Below are 18,264 nucleotides of genomic sequence, written 5' to 3' on the forward strand. Positions count from 1 at the left end.
GTTGTTGCTAATCCGTCTGACTGCTGCCTTGGTTCTGTCCCTTCTTAATGAGAAAAAAAAAATTAATAAATACGAAAGAAATAAATTAAATGGTTATATTTATCCAATGATGAGAATTATAAAGTTATTTTACATTCAACATCACCAATTTTAGGTTATTTTTTACTCAAAATCACTGAATTTTCACATTTACCGCTGAAATACTGAGCGGAGACCTGCGGTGAGGCACCGGCCAGCCAAGCCACACCATGGATTGATTGATCAATGGGTTCGCTAGCTGTGCTGGTATGCTACACAGTGAGACCGTAATGCTATCTCTATATATGTCGCTATTAAAATGTTCAAACACGTTTGCTCTATGAACAAAATTTCCATAATTAGCTAATGTATTGGTGTCACTGGAAAAAAGCAAGGTCCATGTTGTGAGATAAAAGTAGGGTTTGCAAGACATCATCAGAGCAGCACCACTGGCTTCGTTCTCATGTCTGGATCGGTAATGCCTCATCATTGATGGCGTGTTATTACTGTACGTCAGGCGGAGGGAACAAAGCAAACACTTCACCTGTAAATTAAAAATGACGTGTGTGGTTTATGATTTTCTACTGTGTGAGCAACAGAACCTGAAAATAAGCTTATTAGAAATTAAAATCTACTTTGTTCGGTGGCACCAGTTCTAATGCATGTTTTTCATGATGTTGGGAGTAAAACAGAGTACTTGGAGAAAACCCATTCAGACACAGCGAACATGCCAACTCAACATAGAAAGGTATGTTGGAAAAGCTAGGGTTTGAACCCATGACCTTTGTGCTGTGAGGCAACAGTGCCAACCACTACACCACAGTGCCGCCAAAAAAAAAAAAAAACCTGTCCATCGACCCATTATCTCAGGTGAATTTGAACCCAGAACTTTCTTGCCATGAGGCAACAACAGTACTCGCTTCGACTCTCTACAAAATATCAATTCAAGTAGATAACACAGTATATGTTTTCATTACCTTCAAATTAGTGTGAAAATAATACGCTGATATAATAACCATCACTGAGATCAAAATACAGTTCTACATTGTTAGAATTTTCAGTAGCCCTCAGTCCAAAGAAATACTGATAGTTCTACCCCGTACACAGTATGATAACTAATCATGCTGTAGTAAAACCTCTCAAGCACCTACTGTAGTCATTTATTTTTACCTAAACAATGTTCAATGACTGTGGTTTCATTCTGAAATTAAAAACATATTTACTTTTTTAATGTTATTTTTGCTTATCCATTAACATTTTCTGAAAGCTTGACACCTAAACAAGAAGATTTTGTTCACAAGTGTCTTCATGATGGCTGTGATTTCAGCTTGTTACTCTCATTACGAATCACTTTGCTGGCCTCTTCACGTGTGTTTTAAGTGGGAATCTGTTGTGCAGTGATTTTCCTGGCTTAGCATTGTGTTGTACTTACAGTTTTTTTCAGTCACTAACAAGCGTTTGTCCAAACAGCAGTCACATTTTCAAAACTCTAAACACAATTAGCACAGCATCGGTCTTTTGTGGCCATACCATTCACGCATTTCATGTTGTTTTCACTCAATATGTAGTCAGTGAACATATTACCACAATGCTTTCATTTTCTTAACAGACAAGCTATACCTCCCAACAAAATTATGGATTGTTTTTTTATTATTTACAAATGTTAACACACAACATCCCACAATAGCAACAATAATTTTTAATAGTTTTTTATTTTATATACTCAATTCATCCTGAAAGGGAAATTAGTGGAACACTCTAGTGTTAGTAATTCATACGTGCATATATTAGTGTGTACAGGCCCTGAACACACACTCACACACATACAGGGGTCCTGTACGCATGCAGGAAGAGGGGGGAGGATAGAGTGGCGGGCAGCTCCTTTATGGTGCGCCCAAATGAGCAACTTGTAAGGGGGACGGCGCCTTGCTCAAGAGCGCGTTGGCAGTGCTCTGGAGGTGAGCTGACACCTCCCACTGTCAGCTCATACTCCGGGTATTTTTAGGGTGGGAGGTGGAATCGAACAGCCAATCTTGGAACATTGGATGACCGGCTCTACCACTGAGTCTCTGCCCCCCCATTGACACACAGCCGATCATTGCCAAGGGTGGATCCGCATACCCAAGCGGTTCTATCCAGGTGCATCGCCTTGGATGATATCAGAGATCGTAGAGATTAGAGACAGTAATTTTGTGTTTTTTAACGTAAGCCCCCCCGCACCCTTTTTTTTCTGGGCTTGTTGTTGTTGTTGTTGTTGTTGTTGTTGTTTGGTTCAGAAGGCTCTTGTGTGTTTCATGGCTACTTTTTTCACTGTAAGCTTTTTCTCTTCTATCATATTGTAAACAGTATTTTTACTGTACCTCCTGTAATAAACTGTAAAGGAAAAAAAACCTGATTTGCTCTTTACTGGAATGCTTTTGAATGTGAACATCGCATGTGGACATACAGTTCCCAACCAAGAAATGTTGTGTACATTTTGCATGCAAACAACAGTAAAACTGATATATAAAAGTCTGTGCAATTTTTATGTCACAAATACCCAGTATTTTGAAACCTGGTGTACTTTGATTGACTGCATGTACCTTATGAAGTGAAAACAAGCTTTATAGTTTGACACAGTAATTTCATTTTGAGTCAAATATCCAGTGTTTTGGTAAAGTGTGTGTACAGAAAAAGATGTATTCCATTTTGAAATGAAGAGTTAGTGTTTGTTTAACAAAATGTGTTCTTGAGAAGAAAATTAACCATTTGGTCAATTGTGCTTTCTAGGTGTGAGTCTGTGTTAAGAGTTTAAAGTATGGGTAAGCGCTTGCTAGCGACTGAAAAAAACTAAGTTATAGAACAACAATCCGTCACTATTTCAACATGTTTACAAAAAATAGTTTAATAACTAGTAAGAGAACAATACAGCTCAAAAAATCCTTTAAAATAACATAAAAAATACAGTACACCATTCTTTTACAATAGATACATGAATTATTACAACTTCATTTTGGAAAAATAATTTCTTTCTACTTTTAAAATCCAACTTATTATTATCGGCAGTATAATTTCCTGGCTACAGCTTTAGACTGCAGGGATAAGCTGTCTGAAATAAGCATTGTCCAATCTTACATTCATGTGCATAACTGAACATTCCCAGAAACTGGTAGCTTCTCCAAAATTTACTGGTGGGAAAAGGCATCACACCTTATTTAGGATACTGCATAGCATGTCACTGTTTATAGTCTTCATGAATTCATTCAGATGTCTTCATGCTTTTAGGCACTCAAACCCTGGTGGTTTAGGTCAAAATAGTAGCATTTTGTCTTTAAAGTATAAAGTGACCTTTAAACCAATTGTTTCTGAAGTTATTTTAAGCCTATTTTTTGCTCCGACTGGACTTCAACAGTTCCGCTCATTATGAACTACCCCCTAAAAGAAAAGCTGATTCAGGTTTCTTCAGACAGGTTTTATAGCATCAGCGTCATTCAAATGTCTGGAGGTCAAAACAACACGTCGTCCTGAATTACAACGCATGCAGAATCCCTGAATACAAATTCTCGTCATTCCTGTGACTCACTCAGGCAGTTGCTGCTTAGTGGAATTCCTGGTTTCAATGCGGCATCTGGACAGTAATCTGATACCCTTTAGCGTGGCCAAGCCAGTGCTACTGGGGAGAGGTGTCATTAACATTTAACCTTTTGCTCTGTTATAACATTCTATGTCATGAGCTGGAACAATGAATACTGTACATTGCCTCTCTTAACCTTAAATTCTAAACCTTAAATAGATTCTGTTAAACTACGTGTGCAAGAGTAGGTTCCTAAATGAGGGACACAGTCTTCTGAGGATGTGACTCATATGCTCCCATAAGTCATGTGACACAAGGAGCTCATGAATAATTAATGCCATCTTGCAGTGCCCTTCTGTCATATTCCAGGAGATGATATGGTGTCCTGTAGACGTTCTGTCCCCATTGATCCTCTATGATTACAGAAAGTGGGGACATGAAACTCCAGACACGCCCAGCTTCTTGCTGCACACATATGTTTTTAATGAAGTTGCAAAAGTACAAATGTGCAATTTAGGTGTTTGGAAATAATTAGTACATGCTCAGTAGAGGTTTGAATTAAAAAAGATTCATAAATTAATGACTCTTGCCATAAGGAAAGATCCTTGACTCATCTGTTTCATGAGAAGGTTTTTGTCAAAGCAGCAGAAAATACATTATGTTGATGAACTTTAAACAGTCTAAAACACTGCTCATTTGCCTCTACTGATGCTGCACACCTAGGTCAAACCCCAGAAGCCAAAAATCCATCTCAAATATCAAGAAGAATCGCATGTTTATCCCACATTAGGTTGATAGGTAATTATTACAGTATGTTCTTCTGTGGATTAAAATGACTTAATTTATCTTAAAATGTTTTCTATCTACTAAGTCTTCACATACTGGCAGGTAAAACCTTAACATTAAATATTCTAGTAACGGGCAGCTTTTATTCATCCCAGATGTCAGAAAAATATTTTTGCATGTGTTGAAACCTGCTCTGCTGCCGGCAAGAGGACTCACTAAACCACTAGAGAACAGCTTTAACGGCACTAAACAACATTTGGAAACTATCCACCCTGTTCTATCAGTCACTTCATTCCTTCATGTTCATCTGTGATGAATAATACACTACATTTGTTGAAAATACAAGCAGGACACTGCCACCCATTTACTTTCTTTCCCAGAAATATGTCTTTTAGTGCGTCCTTTTCCCAACAATTTTTCAGATCCTGTTACGTGTGTTGCCCCCCAGTGTGGCAATAGCTTTGTGTTAATAGTTTTATAGACCTTGCGTGTGTGTGTGTGTGTGTGTGTGTGTGTGTGTGTGTGTGTGTGTGCGTGCGTGCGTGTGTGTGTGTGTGAGCACACCATTACCGTGTTGGAGTATACACATGAATGACCCTATTTACCGTAAGTTACCTTGAGAGAAAATTGAAATTACCAAAATGTTCTTGTTTTGTTCCAGGTGGGAGCAGCTCTCCCTCAAACATGAAGATTTCTGGACTCTGGCCATTGTTTTGTTTCACAGCAATAGAAACTTAGTCAGCACAGCCGTTCAACTCCTTTACTGTGGAGCAACAACAGACATCTGTCTCTGAAAATGGGCCCACTGTGTGTAAAAAGTTTCAAAACACTTGTCCGGTAAAAGAACATAAGTAATCTGTGTGCGGGAATTTATTATACGGCGGGGAAATATTTGCTCCAATTTGGTATCTGTTACAACTGGAAGCCCACTTAACTTAATCTGGTACTTATTTTGTTACTAGAGATAAGAAATTTACTTACTGAAGGTACTAACGGTACTGTCTGAATTCAGCACAAACTTCATTCGGAACATTCAGCATACATTTTGAGTAGATGTGTTGTCTCTGTATGGGACAGCGTTACGGGTGTCATGAAAAGAATATTAAGTTATCATTGTTCCTACATCCACATGAGGTTACACAGTCAAAATACATGACAGAGCACTTATCTCATCCAACCTGTGTAAATACATCAATAAAGAAAAAAAAAATCTGCATTTATAGTCAATCATTCATTCATTTTCTTAGACACTTATCTTGCATTGGGTCATGGGGGGCTGGAACCTATCCCAGCTAACATTGGGTGTGAGGTGGGGTACATCCTCACACCCAAAAACATGGTTGTTTGAACTGCAATCAGTATATTATACTTGTTGAGACATCAGTTTCATGTATTATATATCTAGGATGTCACATTTTCAAGTTGCTGTCATAATTGTTTTGGAAATTATCAATTTGTCCACCTGAAAACTCTGAAATAAACTTTAGTTTGAGTCAATGTTTACACTGTGATTCATGTACTGCATGTGTGGCAACATGTATTTATTTTTTCCACCTGTTTGTTCTTCCTCCTACATTTCATATCCAATGATACAATTAGATGAACTGTTAAAAGATAACAAATTGAACAACCAAACAACCATTAACATGAATTATGTATAATAATAAAGAAATAGAGGATTGAATGAAAACCTGTGCAATGACCAATATACACTCAGATTTGCTGACAAACCAAAGCCACTGTATAACAGCATTAAGTCCAGGAATCATCTACTAGATGCAGCTAATTCACAAGAATAATCAAAAGATCAGTCTAGAGAGTAAATGTGATTTTATCTCCATCAGTCTGGGCAACAGTAAACTTTTTTCTATCGCACTTGTTTATAGGTTTTAATCTACTACTCAGACGTGCTGAAACACACCAATGATACGTCTTTAGAAACGCTGACGTAAGTGATCATACCATATTAGAGAGGTTTGTAAAAGAGCAGCAAGGATAAATGAGTGTTGGCATGAGTTATGGCATAGATAGCATATTGTATTGATGAATCAAACTGCAAAGGGTTACGTAGCAGTAACAGCATTAGTAGCTGCGTTATGTGTGAGCCAGCAGTTTTACACTGTTGAGTTGCTGTGTCATTTTGAACGTGTGTTAACCTGCTGTTGTTTCGGTGAATATGGGTTAAAAAATGAACTTTTAATTAAATTTTTGGCATCCCCAGTTACTCACATATGTCAAAGAGGGCTGTTATAAAAAAATGTACTTAATGTTCAAGTTACCTCCCATGTCCCATGTTACAACCAGGGGGTTCAGGGGTATGAGATGGAGAGAGGTAAGTGAGGGGGGTGGATGGGGGGAGAAATGAGTAAGGGATGAGTCAACAACCCTCCTCTATAAGATATCCTGATAGAGGCTAACAGTGACATACACACACCAGTGAAGGTAAGGTCAGCTCTCTTCTCATTCTCTACCTATTTTACTTTCTTTTCTCGTATTTGTTCAAAAGCTTCAGAACTTTGTGTTACATACATGAATGACAGCTGAGGGGCTGCTAGTGGAGATAATGAGTTTTTATTACCTCATACTTCAGTCTGTTTGTCAGAGAAAAGATTGTGAAACTGGGAGCTAAGAATAATTGTTAGCCAAAAACAGTGATCTTTGTACCTGTTCCATACAAACTCACAGGTGTCTCAATTACAAATATTTGCTGCCATGATCAAACATCCTGACTAAATCACTGGAAGACAGCTCATCTTTCTGTATAAAATGGTGACATGCAGATATGAAATCATGCCTGCTGAGTAGATGGTGAAACAGCAAGTGGGAGATGGATATTGCAGATGGTATTAAAAGGGACAATGACCTGCATGATCTCTCATCATGTCCATTTTCTTCCACTTCTTCTTTAGGGATAAAGTGTTGTCTTCAATTCTGTACATCCAGGGACTACAAATATGGACTACATTCTGGCCATTCTATTTTCTCTACTGCACATTTTAAGTGTGGGGACAGCTGTTCCTGTGACCATGGACACTGTTCTAATGAAATTAAAAGTGAAATGGATGGCGGGGCAGCTGGTGGTCAAGTTGGAGAAAAATGTTGAGGTAATATTTGTGGCCCTGTTGATGTGGAAACAGAATCTTAAGTGTTGACAGACTTGTTTTTAACTGGATGATGTTTTCTCTCCGGCTGCAGATCCCCCCTACACTGACGCTCAGCCCACCTACCGATAGTCTGGATGGGCCATCCTGCATAGTGCCGGTCCTAGAGGGTTATAACAGCCTCATCTCTGACAGCCTCATTGGGGTCTCTCAGATCAAGACTGAGATCGCTTCGCTGACAGGATACCTCGATCAATGGAGGAAGGCACATTGCAGCGAGCAGTGGCCTAAGCTTTCGCTGCCGATGAGACTACAAGAGCTACAGAGCCAGAAAAAACACATTCACACCGTGAGTTTTGAAGCTCTTCTGAGAGTGAAGGAGTTCCTAAATCTTCTGCTGAAAAATTTGGATCTTCTAGAGAATTGCTGAAAGTTCAAGATCAAGATCAAGACTGCTTGTTGGTCTAATTTGCAAATTGGGTCGTCAGTATCTGTGATATCTGACTTTTAATCCTCAATGGACTGTGCTGAATTTTTGCAAAGATTTTTAACAAACTATGTCCTTGAACATGCACTTATTTATATATTCATGTATTTATTTATATATTATATTTAGAAAATATGTATTTTGATAAACAAATGTCACAAAACACTTTTTAGGATATTTGCAGTAAGTGTACCTGTACTCTGTAAGATTAAATGCAAACTGGTCTATGCTTTACACAAACAGAAAAAAAAATCACTTGCTTATGGGTTATTACTACACCAGTGGCATATCAACAGAGAGCGCAGAGTAAAAAATATGTACAAATGTCAGTTTAGTCATGAATCAGCTGTGGAAGCATGGGAAGAAGATATGACACAATGAGCAGTTAGGCCTTCCCCTCTCAAAAAGTAGGTAGATGCTTGCCAAGAAAAACAGGTGTTTGTTTGAGAGCTACACGGATGTGAAGGGCTAAACGACTGTTCTTTTATTATCAGCTCTTTCAAAATATATATTTATGTGCTTGGATGATATTTTGTCTATTTTTGTACATTGATTGTTTTGTGTAAGTACTGGATTTGAACTATGAATAAATAATTCTAATATGCAACTTGGTCAGTGTGGTGTTACGAGGGCAGAGGAGAAAAGCACGTAGCTCACATACAAATTTCGTCATCTCTTGCTGCAGGTGTATGTGTCAGGGCAATGATTGGGAAGTTTTTATCCAGTGCCATCGGCTTATGATTAACTCCTGTTAAACACAGCTTTACAAATGTTGAATATAAGCAAACTCACAATGAACTGAGGCAACAAAGTTTTAATAAAAACATGTTAAGATTAACAACACAAAGTGTAAGAATGTTAAACTCTCATGGAAACATGTGCAATATCCTTCCATGTTTTACTTTAGAAGTAAAAAACAAACTGGGACAAAGATTGTATGAACAAAATGAATATGAACAGGAATCCCATCCTGTACCGAAAAATCCAATTTAAGTCAAAAATACACTTTTTCTAAAATTTCAGAAAACTGACCACTTTCATTCAGTCACTAACAGTGACTGCACTAACTATTAAACCACTTGTTTCTTTTCATGTTGATGTTCTTGTCACTGAAGCCCATCAGTTTCTTCTTGTACTTGTCGACCAGATTGTCAAAACCGTCCCCATCCCGACTCTTGAATTTGTTCTTTGTCGTTTTAGCTTTCTGGAAAACAAAATAAAAATGTTTATGTATCATGTCACATCAAAGTATTATTTCAACATGTCTGTGTAGGTTCTCAGTTATCCAGGTCATGGTTATCCAAAGCTGTTTAAATAAATCCACTGGACTTTAAGAAAGTTTCTTGAAAACGTTTCACCTCTCATCCAAGAGACAACATAAATATCACTACTGGCACAGATTATCGTCCAAAGTGAGATAAATGATTATGATGGATGACTCTTAAGAAGCAAAGCTTTTTTCGAGGAACTGGTCTGTTACTCATTTTTGCCCAACTTTACAGCTTGTTCTCCCCTCCCTACTTTGTGATTAAAAAAAAGTGACGTAATTAGGGACCAAAACCACACTAAATTCCAACATATGTTAAGTTCAGGAGCAGCAGCTTGCATTCATCATTCAATTCATTATAATTTAATGAGCTGCGTTTAGGGATACAATAATACCTGAAGGTCATCAGTCCTAAATTATATTGTGGAATCAGTCAGTAATCAGTAATACATCCCACCAGGATGGCACATTAATTATAACCATACTACCACCACATTGTTTTCTTCTTTTGCCCAGTAAATATGTGCAGTTTTTTCTCTGGGGATGGGAGCAGCTTTCATACAAACAGGCCTACAGTGAAGAAGGGAAAACAAAGAGGCACCGTGATGCTAACTCTAACCCTCTCCCCAACACTAAACAGCGCAGTGAAGATCCTGGCAGCCTGTGATATGGCTACAAAGCCCTGACAGACAACAAAACCATCAACCTGCTGCCCAAATATGATGATGATGAAGACTTCCTGGTGTTCTGAATTACAGTATATTACTTTGTCTGCTGTGGCAACCAGCAGAAACCATCTAGAACAAAGTGAAGGCAAGGATTACAGCAGGCCCTGGTGGCTTTCATTTAAACATTCAACGGATAATTTACAAATGTCTGCGACAGCCTATTACTACTCTGATTTAGTTGACTAGATAGATAGATAGATAGATAGATAGATAGATAGATAGATAGATAGATAGATAGATAGATAGATAGATAGATAGATAGATAGATAGATAGATAGATAGATAGATAGATAGATAGATAGATAGATAGATAGATAGATAGATAGATAGATAGATAGATAGATAGATAGATAGATAGATAGATAGATAGATAACTTTAATGATCCCAAGGGAAATTCAGACTACCTGCACCATTAGACACCAAACACCCTGGCCACTCACTGTGTGAACCTCCACCGTCCCTGTTTATTCCCAGAGCCTCAATCACTACCTTCCCTGCCCGAAAACCAGAAATCTACTGGAACTGAAAGCAGAATGACCACACAAACCACCCCCCACAGAAGTCTGCAAATTAATACTTTAACCGTACCTTCTATTTAGTTATTTTGCATGTCACTTTATAGAAAATGAAAGAATCACTTGATTTTGATACTGAAGCTGAGGATAAATGAATTTTCTAATGCAAAAAAAGGAAGAACAGTAAACCAAATACAAATCGGTGCTGAACTTCATTCTTTCCTCACTAATTAGGTCCAGCTCTGCAACCACCACACCGAGGAGATTCCTGAGTCTTAGCCGCTAAATACAGGTGCTACCTTTCCATTCCTTTACCCTCCTCTCACAACATTTTCAACATGTGCAACTTTTTTTCTCACCACAAATATTTCTCTAAATTTAAACAATTATGGTTTAATTTTGTACATGATCATGTGACATAAATGCCCTCATGCTTATTGTTAACTCTGTCCTGGGACTTAAATATGTCACACTTCAAAGCATTGTCCCATTAAAAAAAACAAAAACTTATTGGATAACTGTACGCACTCATGAACGAATACGGTGTCGCTCTGAATGAGGAATCTTGGCAGTCCGTCAAGAACAGAAAGAAAACACTGATAAATTTCTGGAGCGTCAAAAGAGATGAATTGCTGCAAAGCGTTGGCAGCGAATGAGTTAGGTATAATCATATGTATATAAATTGAAGTTTTGCATACTACCAATTATTGACAAAATGTAATGTACTGACATAATCGTCTTCTTTTCCTTTCGGCTTTTCCCTTCAGGGGTCACCACAGCGAATCAGTTGCCTACATCTAATTACGGATTAATGACTAAACCATTAATCCGTAAATGACTTATCTAGTAATGTGTTTTTGGTAGGTGTGTTGGTATTGTCATTATTTTTAAATATTTAAAAGACAAGTGTCTGCAGGTCTCCAGATGAGATATCAAGCAATTGTTTCATCATCTTCTCTATGCAATATTCAACTATTGATGAAATTCATTGATTCTTCAATGTTTTGTGAATATGACCAAAGATTCAGCATATACGCAGTGTGTGCATGAACCTTGTTCCTGGACTGTGTGGGCTTTTCTATCTGTCGTCTTTGATGTTGTTTTCTGCTGGAACCAGGCTTCGCTTTTTTGGGTGGTGGAGCCTTTTGCTTTCCTTTGTCACGCATTCTGCAGAAGAAGAGGAAGGGGAGTTGAAGAGGAGTTAATCATCCTGACAAAATACATTGTAAAGTATCAAACAAATTTCAACTGCTTGGCTGCAATACTTGAAAAGTCCCACAAACATACCTCAGCAATACTAGGATCTATTTGTGTGTGTGTCTATATAATTGAGAAGTAATAAAATCAGTATCTAAAGAAATATATTTACTGTCTATTAACCTGCTGTTTTAATTTTATGAATAAGAATGGCTTTGGGACACAAGACACACATAAATATAGGGATTTGTTACATTACAGCTAAATGGCAGCTACTGCTGCCCAACTTTGCCTTCCACCTGCAATGCTTGTTTCCACTACTGCTGAAAACTGAGATGTGCACATGCTAAACATTAAATAAAAATGTAAAAAAATCTACATCAGGATTTACCTACCTAAGCATTGAGTGGATGAAGCAGAATTAAAAACGAGAAGTTAGATAAGTTAATTAAAATTGTACCTGATCTTAGGCCCATGATGGGAAGGAAAAGCTAGAACTTTTCTTCGTTTCTTTCCATTTTCCAACTCTATGTGTTCAACCTCTTGTTGGGTCTTGAAGCCAGAATAGTGACCATCTTTGTTCTGGTGGAGAGGAGGAGCTGATAAAAATATAAAAATGAGATAAAACTGTAAAAAGATCACAAGTGAACACTAAAAACCAAACAAACATGTTACAGTAATGTCAGTGCATTGCTTTGTATCCATGCTGTGTATCATATTTTTCATAGATGATGCAAACAGTAGTTCTAACATAGGTAAGAGCAGATTTCAGAGTACAGTCAACCCTCGGTTTTCGGACATAATCCGTTCCAGAAGGCTGTTCGAAAAGCAAGTTGTTCGAAATCCGAAACTATTTTTCCCATTATAATTAATGTAAACAATTTAAATCCGTTCCAAGTCTAAAAAACAAATTTTTCTAAGTTTTTTTTTTAACTATTTTACACCATAAAGTGCACTGTATACTGTTTACCATACATAAAAAGGGGTAGAAATAGACGGTGTGTTTTATTTTAATAAAAGATATCCTATTGAACTTTGAACACGAATGCGCTACGGAGGAAGCATCCTAGGCATTCGAGTTCGCTCGGCTCCCGAGGGAGTCGCGTTCAGGTACGCTCGGCTTCTTTCCGTTTGGTCGAGAGCCGAATTTTGGTCGAGCTCAGAGACGTAAAATTCTCGGATTTTCTGGTCGAAAACCGATTTGGTAGAGAACAGAAGCGATCGAAAACCGAGGTTTGACTGTACCAATTTTCTCATCACTTATAAAAAGCCATCTGGAAAACAACCTATATGAACTAATCTGCATTAGAGATTCCTGTCAGACTGTTAAATATAGTCTCTGTTCAATAAACAAAACAAAACCACACCTCTCTTCTTTCCTGACAGCTTTTTTGAGGACTGTACTTTATTTCCCTCTTCCCTGGGTCCATTTCCATCATCAGCCATCTGGGACTGAGGTTTTCCTCCCATAAAGGACCGATTCTTAACAAACAACTGCAAAAATATCAACAAAGATAATATTTCTTATTTAAATTATTTGTTTTTTATTATATGAAACCACTAAAGTGTTATAAGCAGACCTTTCTTTTTTGTTGTCGCATTTCTTTTATTTTGAGTTTCTTTGAATCCTCAAGGGAGAACTCCACAATTGGTCTCTGCAAGATGACAAACATCCAAACTCATTATTACAAATTTTGAAATCCAGTGTGCCAAACCAAATGAAAATAACCATGTCAAGTCTGAAACTTACAAACAGAGTCAAAATATCAAAAACACACAGATCTTGTTTTTATCCTTCACTACAATAATTTACCTTGTGTGAACCAAAGATGTTGGGGTTGTTGTTAAGATGACGAAGTGTGCAGAGAGCATCTTCATGGTCCCGGAACTGGACAAAGCCATAACCTAATGACTGTCCAGTCACTTGACCTTTCACCGGCTTCTTGTCATACATGACCCTACACTGAATGGAGCAACGAAGGACATGGATGAACAGGAAAAAGAATGACAACAGCGCCATCTGTTGGACGCAAAGTCAAATTCTATGATGCTTAATCCTGATAAACACAGCTCCAGAAATTATTATTTATAGTATATAGTGACACGCCTGGCATTCAGTTTCTCACCTCTGTGATGAGGAATCTTTTGTTCCCCTTTACTGCTTGGAGACAGAGTTCTTTGAGTTTCTTATTGTCCACTGACTTGGGCAGGTTATGGACACAAAGACGGGTCTTTGACACATAAATATTTATGCTTCGAAGCTTTGTCCTCTTGAACTCTTCAAACTAAGAGAAATGTACAACACAAAGTAAAGATGACAATTTAGAGTCATTTGAGGGATAATTGTTACATATTTATGCATTACATATTTATGCACTAATTACAGTTTTTTCTCGAGGAAAGGACAAAAACATTAGATAAAAATTAACTTACTCTGGCTCTTTTGATCATATCTGCTTCAGACACACCCTCTGCAGCCTTGGTTCCAGCACGGACCACTGGGTGTTGAAGTTAGTTGAGAACAACATATAGTTTAAGACGTTTAATAAAAATCTCACAAGACAGGCAATGCTTACTCAAGTAGCTGCTAACAAAAAAGTAATTTATCAAATTAAATAATCTCTTCACTGCCTCCATTTTAAATTGTTTCACCAAAGAATCTTCACATCGACCTATCTCCATAACATTATAAAACCACCTTGGATGAATAATATTATGCTGTATATGTTGAGTCACATGCATTCAGAAATTATTTTAATACAGTGATACCTCTGTACTCGACCATAATCCGTTCTGAGGTGGTGGTTGAGCACCGATTTGTTCGACCACCGAAACCAATTTTCCCATAAGAAATAATGGAAAGTATTTTAATCCGTTCTTACCATTTAGAAAAATACCTAAAATATTATAAGAACGTGTATCTAAACAACAATGAATACGTAAATGTGCACAAGCAGTACATGATAAAGATAAAGCATTATAAACCATTTTGTATAATTTACTTATGTTTCGGAGAGTGGTTGATGACACTAGCGTCATCATGGAAGGGGAATCCCTTCCATGATGACGCTAGGTAACGCGCCTCCAGGGGTTTTCTCCCTTCTCTCTCTCTTCCGTGGAGGTGAATCTGGCTGGGCAGTAGCCTTCCTCTATTCTTTAAGAAGGAACCTGTCCATTGTCAGTTGCTTCTGCTTCAAGATAGTGGAAATGGTTGACTTTCATTTCGTACTGCGACGCGAGGTCGGACACTCGTACACCACTTTCATATTTTGCTATAATTTCCGTACGTCTTTGCGTACGTAATTTGCGTACGTGTTACTCCGCTGGCGGTCTGAGTCGAACTGACGCTTACCCGCTGGCCGAGGAGCGCAGCCGAGGAGCGCGTTCGGGTCGACTCGGCTCGTCGAGTACCGAAAATCTGTTCGGGGTCCGATACATTTTCTACTCGAATTTTTTGGTAGAGCACCGATTTGGTCGAGTATAGAGGCGGTCGAGTACAGAGGTATCATTGTATTTACAGTGTGGAAGGTGAGACTATCCTGAATACAGCCATATTTCATGATCAGTGTATGAAATGTCTTTACTTACATCCTTCTCTGGCGAGGTACAGGTTCCTTGTGCCTGTTTCTACTTTTGCCTTGTTCACTTTCAGTTTGGATGCATCTTCTCTGCTCACTGCTGTCACAACCAACAGCTTCCTGCCATTAACACGGATACCACCACTCTAAATCAAATAATAACATGTTACAGCCAGGATGTAACATCAATTCTTTGAACATAACAGGGTTAACTATAATTCCATGCCATGAAAAAAACATAGTACCTCTGACTCCTCTTGTGCTACTGCTAGGCATTTGTCTGCAGCCTCTTTAGTCTTAAACTGAGCAAACGCACAACCTGGAAAAATAACAAATCCACAAACAGAAAATAAGAAAAGTTTTTTCACAGAGAGGGTACATCATTTAAGAAAGGACTGACCTTTAGATTGTTCGGTATCTGGATGGACAACAAGTTTTATGTAGATAAGCTCTCCATATTGTAGGAGAGCTTCTTCAAGACCCTCTTCATCTGTGTCAAAGGACAGATTCCTACAATAGACATAATTATAAAGACATCAATATGATAATAAAGTTTAGTTGTGAGAATGTTAGGATAAAAGAAAAAAAAATAGAATAAAAAAACAAAAGCTAATCAAACGAGAAAAGAAAGAATTGCAAACCTGATGAAAATCGTTCTGCCCTCTTTGACATCTGAAGGCAGAAGTTTTCTTGGGGGTTTCTTTTGAGCTTCAAATGAAAGTGTAAGAAGTGTCAAAAATGCAGTTTATGGAAGGAAATACAACAAACTATTCATTACAGGCAAAACTGTCAATAATATACCTGGTTTGTGCTTTTCATCATCATCCTCATCCCCACTGTCACTCACATCTTGATCTTCGTTTGAATGAATGCGCTCATCATCATCATCATCATCATCGTCATCATCATCGTCACCCACATCTTCATTATTATCCTTATCACTTTCTTCATCGTCACTTTCCGCCTCATCACTCTCTTGTTCCTCGCTATCATCTTCATCATCGGATTGTGATTTTTCTACCTGCTGCACGGCTGATTTGGAGATTACTCTGTGGACAGTTTGTGAAGAAAGTAAACCAGTGACACAACTATTTTAGCAACTAGTGGTATAGTGACAAAGGTATACATGTTTGAGGTTCACACTTTTTCTTTTTAGACTCTACTTGTGTCTTTTCTTCATCCTTGTCATCAGTGTAACTCTTGGTATCTTGTTGTTTTGCTGTTTCCTCCACAGTCTTCTTATTTCCTAATAGGTAATAAACAAAACATTGTTGATGACAATCAAAATATCTTCTAATCACCCTACACAGTGTTACTATAAGTCTTAAAGATAAAATTACCTGCAGTTGAGGAGGATTGTGTGGCAATAAACTGATCCTTAGGCACAGCCCAGTCAACTGCTACCTTCCGACCTGTTAATTAAACATTTAAAACAGCATTTTACAATATTTTAAAAAAATATATCAATTATCAATGATGAACAGCGTTTCTGAGGTATCAGGAATGAGTCTACTCACTGACCTTTTATCTCTGTCAGGTTCAGGGCATTAAGTGCTCTTGCTGCCCCGCTTACATTTTGAAACAAGACAAAAGCAAATCCCCGCATCTTTCCATCTATGCAAAGTAAAGAAGAATAATGATACAAAATAATCAGACTATTCAAGAGTCACTGACAAAACAAGTCTTTTGAAATCTAGTGGTATTGACATCTGTTCTCACCAGATTTGAGAGGGATTTTGGTCTCCAGAACTGTTCCAAACTTGCTACAAACTTGTTTTAGATCTTCTTCAGAACACTACAAGACAAGACATTTCATGTGCTTCAGTTAACAAAACAAATGTGCCACTTTAACAACTTTATCCAATGATGTGGAACTAAGTCTTACAATAGATCAGTGATAAATGTGGTCATCATTTATCTGCTGCATTTCTCATGTGAACGTGTACCTTAAAGCTGAGGTTCCTTAAGATGAGTCTCGCTTTCAATTTGTTCTTCCTGAAGCCGGACTTCGGCTGACTTTGGTTTGGTGCTTCAGATGACTTTTCAGGAGCTACACAGACGACAGTTACCATGATCGATGCAATAAAGACACAAAACTCGAGAGCTGTTGCAGTCATTCGTATCAATTAGGTCAAGGTTTATACACACCAGGTTTCTTTTTGTCTTGTATTTTCTTTTTTGCCACGGATAGAGAAAGACGCTGCCCATCGTATTCTTTTATTTCTTTTAAGGCCCGTTGGGCATCCTCCAACATGGAATAAGTGACGTAACCAAAACCTCGACATTTTCCTGAGCCTGATTTAGATTTAAAAAAAAAAAAGCATCGTCTTTAAATTTCAAATATTTGAAATGGACTGCAGTTCAGTAAAATGTTCACACACGTTAGTTTACGATCGGTTGTACATTCCGTAAAATATCTGTATTAAAGTGTAAAGCGTACCTTTATCTCTGACCACAAAGCATTGCTTTACGGGTCCAACGTCGGAAAATATTTCCAGCAGATGTTCATTCGTAGCTGTAGCTGGCAGAGAACCAACGAATATGGTTTGAGCTGACATGGCTGCTTGCTAACCAGCTAACGTGGAAGGTTAGCTCGCTAATGGCGCCCGGGCTCAGTGACGATTCCGTAACGGATGTATAACTTGTTAACAATCACGCATAAACGTAAACCTGTCTATTCAGTATACGTAAGTCCCAATAATACAAAAAATGGGCCTATTTAATTTCACCATCACTCGCTAACCACATTGAATCGCATGTTTATATGCATGGGCAGCCATCTTGGAAAATTGACGGAAATGGTCTCGAGCCTCGAATGTTTACCGCTCGTGTTTTACCGCCACCTACCGTCAGGGGTGTATTACCGCACACATTAGGAGATTTATAAGATACAACATGTACTGTACTACATAAATGTACGTATACACGTATCATAAATAAACATAGCAATAAATGAAGTGACGACATTAATACTCATTCTAGCTATTTAATTATATATGTCACACCCTTCTACATTTCATGCATAGCACTGTA

At 37.9% G+C, this 18,264-nt stretch overlaps 2 protein-coding genes across 2 annotated transcripts; one reads left to right on the forward strand and one right to left on the reverse strand.

The window, feature by feature from the left end:
• The first annotated feature begins 6,674 nt into the window (after positions 1 to 6,674).
• On the forward strand, positions 6,675 to 8,552 carry LOC137594275 (leptin-like). Its single transcript, XM_068313652.1, has 3 exons — positions 6,675 to 6,799; positions 7,267 to 7,461; positions 7,553 to 8,552. The coding sequence occupies exons 2-3, from the start codon at positions 7,312 to 7,314 to the stop codon at positions 7,886 to 7,888; spliced, it is 486 nt and encodes a 161-aa protein (XP_068169753.1). The 5' UTR covers positions 6,675 to 6,799; positions 7,267 to 7,311; the 3' UTR covers positions 7,889 to 8,552.
• Positions 8,553 to 8,744: 192 nt separating this feature from the next.
• Positions 8,745 to 18,007, reverse strand: rbm28 (RNA binding motif protein 28). Its single transcript, XM_068313651.1, has 20 exons — positions 17,672 to 18,007; positions 17,380 to 17,526; positions 17,178 to 17,281; positions 16,951 to 17,026; positions 16,753 to 16,845; positions 16,572 to 16,643; positions 16,375 to 16,477; positions 16,033 to 16,280; positions 15,873 to 15,939; positions 15,632 to 15,741; positions 15,477 to 15,550; positions 15,242 to 15,377; positions 14,087 to 14,151; positions 13,780 to 13,938; positions 13,467 to 13,616; positions 13,234 to 13,308; positions 13,021 to 13,147; positions 12,114 to 12,252; positions 11,509 to 11,623; positions 8,745 to 9,149 (listed from the first exon to the last, which is right to left on the reverse strand). Exons 1-20 carry the CDS (start codon positions 17,787 to 17,789, stop codon positions 9,009 to 9,011), a joined length of 2,319 nt encoding a protein of 772 aa, XP_068169752.1. The 5' UTR covers positions 17,790 to 18,007; the 3' UTR covers positions 8,745 to 9,008.
• Positions 18,008 to 18,264: the final 257 nt, after the last annotated feature.

The sequence above is a fragment of the Antennarius striatus genome, chromosome 4 (assembly GCF_040054535.1).
Source record: "Antennarius striatus isolate MH-2024 chromosome 4, ASM4005453v1, whole genome shotgun sequence".
NCBI lineage: Eukaryota > Metazoa > Chordata > Actinopteri > Lophiiformes > Antennariidae > Antennarius > Antennarius striatus.